This window comes from Colletes gigas, unplaced genomic scaffold (assembly GCF_013123115.1).
Source record: "Colletes gigas isolate AHSC1104 unplaced genomic scaffold, ASM1312311v1 Colletes_gigas_Sc00043, whole genome shotgun sequence".
NCBI lineage: Eukaryota > Metazoa > Arthropoda > Insecta > Hymenoptera > Colletidae > Colletes > Colletes gigas.
The window spans coordinates 24991-35517 of NW_025106672.1; the positions used below are offsets into that span (position 1 = coordinate 24991).

The window sequence follows — 10527 nt, forward strand, 5'->3', positions numbered from 1 at the left end:
TTAAAGTCTTAGTACGTGGAGCCAAATCGAAAGACGAAAAAGTGCAAGGTTTCCCTTTCCCAAATTGGAAACCACTGGGCAACTTATCCTTGAAGGTGAGGGTTACCTCTTGGTTTTCGAGGAACGAGATTCCCAAAATTCCAGCCTGCTCAATAGGAAAATCATTACCCACAACTTGGAAGTTAATTGGAATATCACGAATGGGGATAATGGCTTCGCCGTGAGTGCGGATCATTCCTGGGCAAATTCCGGTAAGGTGATAAACTATATTAGTATTAGCTGTTAAATTTGAAACTAAACTCTCCTGTTTAATCAGATTTAAATGAGAACCGGTGTCAATGAGGAAGCTAGCAAATCCATTGCGAAACAGATCTTTCTCCAATCGGATCACAGGCGATCGGTTAGTCCCTATCGTACCAATTTGATAGTGGGTTCGATGGTTTCGACGCGCGCAATCAGGGGTTGGTTCCGCATTGCGCTTGCTTGCGGAACCAGCTGCGAGTTTAAATGCTGCGAATTCTCGGAGGCTGCTGCCATTGAAGATTGCGATGCGTTAAATCTACGTGGTATATCCTTTCTAAAACACCGGTCTTCCGTGTGTCCCGTTTTCCTGCAATTACTACACCTGATTTCCTGGCGAGGTGGTACATTAAACCGAGTGTTTCTATTTTTAGGGCAATCTCTACGCAAGTGACCCGGTTGGTTGCAGCCAAAACACCTGCGATCGTCCACATTGACAGCACATACTTTCATATTGCTGACTATGGTTTTCGACTGAGAGATCCGTTTCTCATATTCAAACTCTCTCTCTATCCCAGACGCAATATCAATGGCTTTCCTTAAATTATCCTCCCTCTCCCTTATCATTAATGTCCTAATATTACTATCACGCAGCCCTCTCCTAAAACCCGTTAAAGCTGCCCGATTCAATAGAACCCTGACACCTATAAACTGCTCCGTATCGAATCTTTCCTTAGCTGCTTCCGTACCTCTATTTAAAATCTCGTTTACCCTACCCCCATAAACATCAATGCTCTCATTATCCTTTTGACGTGGACTCCTTAACTCATCATAAACGCGATCAATATCGAAAGACCGGGCAAAAGCAGATTTCAACGAGCTGATCAATTCATCCAACGTAGTTGGCTCATCGCTGTTAGATATCAGCTGATCCGCATGCCCCTCGATTTTATTACGGATCAAAACGAGTAAGTTAATCCTATTACCGGGCTTAACTCGTGAGTCTGCGAGCTTGCACTGGTTAACAAATTTAATTATTGAGCAGGACTTCCCATCAAAGCGCGGAACCAAAGCATTGGCTAAAGTCAATGGCATAAATATAGTCTCCGTGGCATCAGAAGGTAACTCGGTAATTTCCATGGCATCTGAATCCTCTGAAGAAGTTGACTCATTACCGAGGAGAGATAAATTAGCTCTGCGAGTAGGAGTTCGCGTGGATATTGCGCTCAATTCATTCGACTGTAAAGAAGTTGAAGAAGACCCCGGTGCATGTAACTCTATCGCTAAATCTCCCATCTCGCACGCACTACTACCACTCAAGCCAGCCCTATGGTTTTGTCTAGCTTTTACGAATCCGGTCTTGTACGGCGGCATTTTGAAAGAATCTAATCTATGCTTACCACGTAAGATATAGTTCCTTATAATTATAAACTCTTAAAATCAAAACTTACGAACAAGGTGATGTATAAAAGTCAGCTAATATTCCGGAAATACACTAAGGTTACGCCTCTAGGATGTCTTCCATAGTTCATAAATCCGCACTCGATGTGTAGGTGTCCCAATGTCAATCCTCAGGTGAGCCCTCACCGGTCCTTTGCCTGGAAGATGATTCCTCTGATTCACCGAATGCGCTGGCTCCTTGGCTCCTTGGAAGATTCCTCCTCTCGTCCGTCGAAAGTATGGATACGAACTCGTAATCGTCAGCAATACGTACTTAAATACCAACAGGTGCTTGTGATTTCAGGGTTAGCGAGCACGGCCGCTGAAACCACCCGTCTCCGGCATCCACCCTTGCCCTCAGGGAAACCGTGCAAAACCCAAGGGGGAGAGGTTGCACTTTCGCGTTGGTTACACTATTATAAACTGCTGTTTATCAACGTCAGCTCACGAGTCTACGAAAATCACAGTTCTACAAGTGCAGACTGTATATACCACACACACTCACAAGCCGGCAAAGTTTATCACTCAAAACGTTTGTGAAATTAATGCGTATATTTTCAAATAATCCCACCGCTGTCACCAATTTTGTCGCGTATTTTAGCGGGGAATTTGAGATAAGAACGCGGGTTGGTGCCCGTGGAGCGCAGAACCGCTCTGCTTGTCGGAGTGTGGGAATTTAATAAAACTAGACAAGAGAACTCTTTCGTTAGGTAACTTCGTACTTTATTCTACTGGTCCGAAGGCCGGTTAGAGACGCAATGACATAAGAAAAATCGTAGCGTTTCGAAGTCACCTCCGAGGTCCTCGCCGAAGTCGTTGGCCAAATCCTCCTAGTCCTCCCATAGATCCTCGTAGTCCAATCAGGGTGAAGGACGCATCAGATCCAAGCGGTAGGCCGTCCTTCCGATGCACGCACGCCCCCGCGAATCGGCGTCTAACTTTCCCTCCGTCTTCGGGTGGTGGTGGGAACTCGGTGGAGTCGCGCTTTTCCGTTACACAGCGGGGTGCCCACGTGGGAAGAGAAAGTAGGCTCTGCTCCGAGGATCGAGGGAACAACCCTTGAAGGAAATTTATGACTTCCTTAGCGTCGCCAGCATTTCTGGAGTCGATCGACGCTCCTAAGACTAACAAAAGGACAAGGCCTTTTCAAGAGGTTACGTGACTTACAAGAAACTCGCGATTCGTTTCGGGGTCTGCTAATTGGTGTCCTCTTCCTGTTTTCGAGCTCTACCCAAGATCTTTCCCACGCGTGCCACCAGCATCGCGCATCCTTAACAATATTCTCTCAATCACGCATAACCATCCGCTTTTGAATTTCGCTCCTAATTTACCTATCGATTATTATATTTCTGGGGCTACGTTCGCGTGGTCACGCAACATACTGCACTGAAACGTAAAGTCCCTAGGGACGCTGATCCTACAACCAACGAAGAAAAAAAAAAAATCCTAGTGAACACTGACCTCACGTCAAGCATTACACCTAACCTCTACCCTGAAAATCACCAAGGGTCCGCCACAGTGGAAATAAAAATCTCAAAGGAAAGGTCTTTAAACACGAAAGCGCACAACCTCATTTTTATTCCAAGGGCGGTGAGTTCCCTCAAAGCGGGGGCAACTGACCTGAAATCAAGAGGACCAGCAGGCGTCGAACTCAAATTCCCGAACAAAGATCTCGCGAATAACTTTGTACTCAATAATTCACTAGCCAAGGATGGATTTCAAACATTCATACCTAAATTTAAAATTGAAAAAACAGGTCTCGTCAGAGGTGTCCCAACGGACGTTACCATGGAGGAGTTCATGGAGCAGTCCACCTCGCCCTGCCGAATCCTAAAAGCCCACCGGATGAACAGAAAAACCATCAACAACGAAACCCAAGCATGGGAATGGACCCCCTCCGAGACCATCTTGGTAACGTTTGAGGGTGTGAGAATCCCAGATTACATCAAGCTGTTTGGCCTCTACAACGTCAAGGTTCACACCTATGTAGAACCGATTAAAACCTGCTGGAACTGCCTCAGGTACGGTCACTCCACTAAATTTTGCAGAGCTTATAGGGTATGCAGGGATTGCGGCCAGCAAGCCGCAGAAGACAGGCATGAGTGTCCCATCACCTCCCAAGAGAGCGTATGTTATCATTGCAAAGGAGATCACAGAACCTTTGATCAGTCGTGCCCCACTTATCTGAAAAACAAAAAAATTAAGGAGATCATGGCCTACGACAGCCTAGGCTTCTGGGAGGCTAAAGAACTAGTCGACGAGCTTCTTAGCTCTCTCAAACCTAAGAACATCGCTAAACAGGCAAGTAATCCTCCGTTATTCCCAGAAACTGCAACCAGCTTTCCCCAGCTTAGAGAAATTTCTTTAAACAAACAATTTCACCTCAAATCTTTCGGCGGGCAATGCAGGCCCCTTCCTACAAAGACTTCATGGTCACAAGGAAAACCCAACATAAAAGGTAGCGAAGACAAAACTAGCTTCCATAGCCTGAATAACACTGAGCAACAAGATAAAGAGAACATACCTGTTGAAAGAGCTACTACCAGCGACTTGAAATTCCAAAAACTTGTAAGCTTAAAGCGCACGGAGTCAATCAAGGTTAAGTCTACACCAACGACCTCTAATCCTATAAGAACCGACACACTAAAGAATCAACTATTAACCTCACCAACCGTAGTGACGAAATCACACTCCACTCTAAATCTTAAACAATATAAAGGAACATCGAAAATAAAAAACAATAATGGATCATCTCAGAATTCTATTGTGGAATTGCAGAAGCATACTAAATAAGACCAATGAACTCGAGAGAATTATCAATGACTACGACGCACAGTGGTTCAAACTACCCATATTAAGGAAAAAATACGATAGCATCAATATGACAGATTCAATTTGCGTAAAAATTGGTATTCCCATGTTTTTGAGGACGCTGATTATAAATCTGAAGTAAAAATTTCAAAAAATGAAATGACTGATCCAAAATGAAGTAATAATTTGTGATAAAAGACGAGAAATTAAGAAATGTTTTTTTCGTTGCAAACAGTCACATTTATGCAAATGTAACAAATAGTTTTCTGATTTGTAAAAAAAAATACGTTTTAAATTAAATATGAAAAAGAAAAATAGTTATATTTATGTAGTTATTATCTTGTAATTACCTAATCATTGTCCTCTGCAAGTAAAGCTGTCACATCGTTGTTGAGTTCAAACATCATTTTCTTTGGCACTGTTCGAAAACTATTTATGTACGGATCGGAAGAAGCTAGAAGCATGTGCATCGTATCTTCATTGGTGCATATCCGCGAACATTTTCTTGAGTGTTTCAACCGATATTTTCTATAGTCTTTATTTCTTGCTTCTTGAGCTTCCTCGGTTAGCATTCCTATTGGTAACATAGCAGCTGTTATTATTTTGCTCCCATGTAAAAGTATTTTATGTACTGTATTCGGCATATTATACCAGCTGTACAGCTGTACGTACAAATGGGCAGTCTCGTTGCAATAAATGCCAAACTTTTCAGAATCTATTGTATGGCTACTATTTATTGCTTGTAATATAACTGAGAAACGATGGATTAAATTTTCGTCCACCCCTGTTATTTCCGCTGTTAATTTTGGGTTACTGAAAAATCTTCTGGAGGTGTTTCCATCGTTGCTGGTACCCATGCCCTGTTTTACAACATCCACTTTCAGTCCCATTTTTTTTATGAATTTTTCTTGTATTTGTGTTTTAGTTTCAAGTTGTTGTGGTTTGGTGCGTATATTTGTTCTCCAACTTTTAAATGATGAGTTATATACAATGTGCAGAATGCATTCCATAAACTTGATTCGTGCATGTAGAGGTGATAATCCCAAGTTAAGGGCATTTGCAGCTTCAGGTTTATTTCTTATGGCATCTAAATTGTTCATTTCCGATGGTTTCGTTTTGCATATATAACACACTGCCATGGATGGTGTATTAGTCACTGTTTGTGCAATTTCCAAAGGGCCCAGAGACTGAACCTAATGGCCATTGACCAGGTCATGTCCAGCAATGTCATTGCAAAATCATCTTTGTCTTGCCTTCCACCCCCATTGGTACTGCTTACTCCGCACGGACCGCTTTTCAGGCGCGCGGAATAGGTGGATGTCAATGTAAAAATTACCAATCAGGTGACTACACCTGACTAGACGGAATCATATACATTTAAATGTATTATTCTCTACGAAAAAGTATTAACATCTTTATGTCGAAAAACTATTACTTTCGGAGACTTTTGAATATTAATATTAAGTCATTAAATTAAAACTAATGATCTCCTGATATAAATATGTTAGTACTTTTTTGTAGAAAATAACACATACAATAAAATAATAAGTTAAAAAATATATGACTCTATTTAAGACAATATCAATGACCCAAAATGAAAGCGAGATATTTCAGACATTGATCAACGTTACAGAAAAAATGCTCCCAATACCAAAATCGCAGATTTACGCAGCTGAAACCTGTTTGGACATAAACTTAAAAATATAGTGCACAATTAGCATTAAGTCTCATTTTGACGCTAGCTGACGCAAAAAAGTTATGTCTAATTAAACTTTAATTCTATTCTTAAAAATACCGTTTTGTTCAACATATGTCCTATTGAAATAAATAAGATTGTCATTAACTTTATTCATGTAATTTACTTGTTTATTGTCAACATAATCAAATTACATAATTGTATTTGTTCTTAAATTGTTCAGATACTTGTAACTGCGTTTATTTGTAGGTGCACTATTAGTCCAAAATTACCGATTCCCTATTTCCTAACTTTCATGTTATAATATCTTTGTAATCAGGTGGGTATTTACAGAAATCTTTGTTGATTCTCATACTTCAATCATCTCCATCTGAAATTATAATAAACAGAACCTGGGTATACAACATTGCAAAAATCGACTTTTTTCCTCGCTTGAACCACTGTGCGACGTCATAATTCTAGTAGAGACTTGGCTTAGGGAAAACTACGCACTGAAGATAAAGAACTTTACAACATTAAGGAGAGACAGAGCAGGCAGCCGAAGAGGTGGTGGTGTGGCCCTGCTCGTCAGAGACAACCTTCAACTTAACATACTGAGAGACATAGAATGCCAGGATCAAAGCACAGAGACAATAGTTGTTCAAATAACTAACCTATCTACAGAACTGACGATAGCAGCCTGCTACAGACCACCTTATGGCAACCTCCCTTACAAGGACTGGGATCAATTCCTCCAAAAGATAGCCAGCAGAGGCAGCTTTGTCATCGGAGGCGACTATAATGCTCACCACCCTATGTGGAACTGCCAGAACACCAATCCTTCAGGAGAAAACTTATTTAAGCTTATCAGCGATCACAATTTAGTAATACACAACGTAGACTATCAATCCCACATCGGTGGCTTCAACCAATGCAGTAACAACCTAGACCTGATCATCACAAATCCGGAAATAACTCATCTCACCCATGCACGGCAACTAGAAGACGCATACGGGTCAGACCACTTTCCAATCAGCTGTCAAATCAACATACAAAAGGCAATCTACAGACCCAAAAGCAACAAAATGTCATCTATCCAAACCAATTGGGAAGGGTACGAGGAGGAAATGGATTCCCATTTCCCCTTTTTCCTAAGTCAGGATTTTGACTCTCTCAACGTACTCCTTAAATACAGCACATTTTTCAACTACGCAAAACAAGCGACGACTAACCATACTCCAGCAAAAAGAGCAGCACGATTTCACCGCAGCAACCCTGCCAAATAGTGGGATGTAGAATGCGACAAGGCCGTCAGATTAAGGAAGGCAGCCCTTAAAAAGTGGCGGCACACGCTGAACATGCAAGACTGGGTCATCTACAAAAAACAAGTCGCTATCACCAGAAGGACACTGAAAAGCAAGAAAAGGCAAGCATTCAGGGACTTCGCAGCCAGCCTAAGCCACAGAACCAATTTATCCTATCTTTGGAGAACTGTTAAAAACTTTAAGAACAGATGGGTGAACGCGACTTCCTCAGACGTATCAGGTGAGCAGATAAGGATAAACGAAGATGCTGCCATACAGAAGCTATGCCCACCATGGGTTCCGGATAGACCTCCGGATGACTACACTTCAGCCGAAAACATATTTCTCGACCAACCTTTCAATTTCACAGAATTCCTGCTTGCAGCTAGTCAATGCAAAGAGGCGTCTGCTCCAGGCCCAGATCGAATTGAGTACAAAATGATCAATAACCTGCCAACCAGATGCAAACTACTCCTACTCGACATTTTCAACGAACTTTTTCGACACCAGCTTATACCGGAGGACTGGAAAGAATCCCATACGCTCCTAATACCCAAATCAAACGGCAACAGTCTAAGACCAATCGCTCTCTCCTCCAATCCGTGCAAGCTCTTCGAAAGACTCATCAACAATAGGTTACACTGGTGGTGCGAATACAACAAAATTCTCCCTAACTCTCAATCTGGTTTCAGAAAAGGGCGCTCCTGCCTTGACAACATAGGAATACTCACCACATTAGCAGACATAGGACACCGGACGGAAAAATACACCCTTGCAGCACTCCTGGATGTCAGCAGCGCATTCGACTACGTGCAAAGAAGCATCCTCCTGCAAAAACTCGCAGAACATAACATTAAAGACCACACACTGCATTTCATTTCGCAGTGGATGTACGAGAGAAGAACCAGCTTCATTGGAAATGAATACCTGGGAAAAAACTTCAAAAATCTAAAAGTTCATAAAGGCGTCCCTCAGGGAGGGGTGCTCAGTCCCCTACTTTTTAACTTGTACACAGGGAGCATCATGGACAACCTCCACGAGAGTGTGCTCATCACACAATATGCAGACGACATTGCAATATCTACACAGGACACCATTTTTCAAAACGCCAAAGAACGACTGACAGAAGCCATCTCCACTATCAAAAGCAATCTTGAGAAAATAGGGCTACAGCTCTCACTGGCCAAAACAGAAATATTATCATTCAACAATTCCCCGACGAGACCTCTACAAACTGACATACGCATAGACGATCATACCATAACAAGTAAACCGGCAGCAAGATTTCTGGGGGTTCATATCGACCAGCATTTAAATTTCAAGGCTCACTCACAAAAAATTCTCGTTCAAGGCTTCAAAATGCTTAATGTGCTAAAATTTCTGAGAGAAACATGGTGGGGGTGCGACCCTGAAACCTTAACACTGATCTACAGATCACTAATTCGCGCCAAAATAGAGTACGGCATCATGTGGTACTATCCACGTGACAAGAAAACGAGAGAACAGCTAGAACGCATCCAAAGCAGTGCCATAAGAATAGCAATGGGATACAGAATCTCCACTCCAAAAAAAATATCAAAATAGCATATCTAAAAGACAGAGCTACTTTCCTGGGGGCCAAGTACCTCGCTAAATGTATCTCCAATAGCTCACACCCCTTCCTTAGCACTCTAGTGCAGTTCTGCGAAACATACAGAATGCAGCAGCATAGGAGCAACCCTCACCCACATAAGGACAGACCTCTAGTAAGAAGCCTAAAGGCAATAGAAGACTTCATACCTCTCATAGATACTCTACCTGACTTCCTACCCAACACAACAGACTTCTCCACTCTTGTATTCCAGCCAGAAATAGCCACTTCCCTTTCCAAAACCCTTCAAGCCTCTGCAAGACTGGCAGAAGTCTTTTTAGACATCACAAATACCTTCTTCAGAAACCACATAATGATATTCACTGATGGGTCCAAATCGGAGGACAGTCCCGCTGTCGGCGCAGCTTGCATTGTGCCTCAAAACAGCTACAGCGAAGCCACGACACTTCCAAAGTCTGCCTCCGTCTTCACGGCAGAATGTGCAGCCATGAAGATGGCAGTGGAATATGCACTCAGAAACCGGACAAAGTCATACTTGATATGCACGGATTCGCTCAGTGTGTTACAAAGCCTGCAAAAAGCCCCGCTCACACCTCAATCCAACAGATACATAGCAGAGATCAAACAAGGACTTAAAACATTCAGGGAAGAAACAAAAATTGGGAAGATCACACTCATGTGGGTCCCCTCGCACAGCGACATTGAAGGCAATGAGATCGCTGACTCACTCGCCAAAACTGCCTCGTTCTCCACATCAAACTGCTGCATCCCATATACAGACATCACACAACACCTAAAAGAGAATATTGACCATGTTTCAGAGGAGGAGTGGAAAACACAGGGAATTTATAAAGGGTCCCTATTTTTCAGGGATTTCTACCATAGAACAAGACACCCCTGGTTTTATAACACGAAACTTCCAAGACGGACCACAGTTTGGATAAACAGAGCTCGGGCTGGGCACTACAATCTGGCGGCTTCTCTTGCAAGGTGCCATATCATAGCAAGCTCGGCTTGCACCTGCGGATATAGTGAGCAGACCCTAGACCATATTCTGTGGGTCTGCCCCCTGACTAAAGATCAGAGGGAAACCATGATAAGAGATCTGGAACACAATACCTGGAAACCATTTCACCGCATTCAGACATATCTGCAACAATCCAACATTAAGGCGCTCCTGATGATTGATGCGTTCCTACTCCACCATAAACTGTTATTATAATCTAGGCATAAGTAGTTAAATAAGTACAAATAAACTAAGACTGAATATGTTAAGTAGGCTAATATTCAAGGTATGTACATACATTTACAAGTCCAATTACTAAAAAAAAAAAAAAAAAAAATGTATAGTCAATGTACCAATGAAAGGGACACATAAGCCTGAAAGAGGCTTAGTTGTCGTTAATAAAAAAAAAAAGGTGAAACCATTGCAAAAGTGAAGCGTCAGCTTCGATACAAACACGTAC

General features: G+C 42.3%; 1 protein-coding gene and 1 long non-coding RNA gene across 2 annotated transcripts; both read left to right on the top strand.

The window, feature by feature from the left end:
• Positions 1-1235: 1235 nt before the first annotated feature.
• On the top strand, positions 1236-2737 carry LOC122403076. The gene is made up of 3 exons (XR_006259585.1): positions 1236-1643; positions 1794-1917; positions 1985-2737. It is a non-coding gene; the product is annotated as an uncharacterized LOC122403076 (long non-coding RNA).
• Positions 2738-3468: 731 nt separating this feature from the next.
• LOC122403075 lies at positions 3469-4221 on the top strand. Its single transcript, XM_043406371.1, has 2 exons — positions 3469-3981; positions 4089-4221. Exons 1-2 carry the CDS (start codon positions 3469-3471, stop codon positions 4140-4142), a joined length of 567 nt encoding a protein of 188 aa, XP_043262306.1. The 3' UTR covers positions 4143-4221.
• The last annotated feature ends 6306 nt before the right edge of the window (positions 4222-10527 follow it).

Bases quoted from the DNA above. Each gene is read 5' to 3' on its own strand.
- LOC122403075 (XM_043406371.1), top strand. From the start codon at position 3,469: ATGGAGGAGTTCATGGAGCAGTCCACCTCGCCCTGCCGAATCCTAAAA. The intron at 3,982-4,088 runs GCAAGTAATCCT...CGGGCAATGCAG, and splicing joins CTAAGAACATCGCTAAACAG to GCCCCTTCCTACAAAGACTT.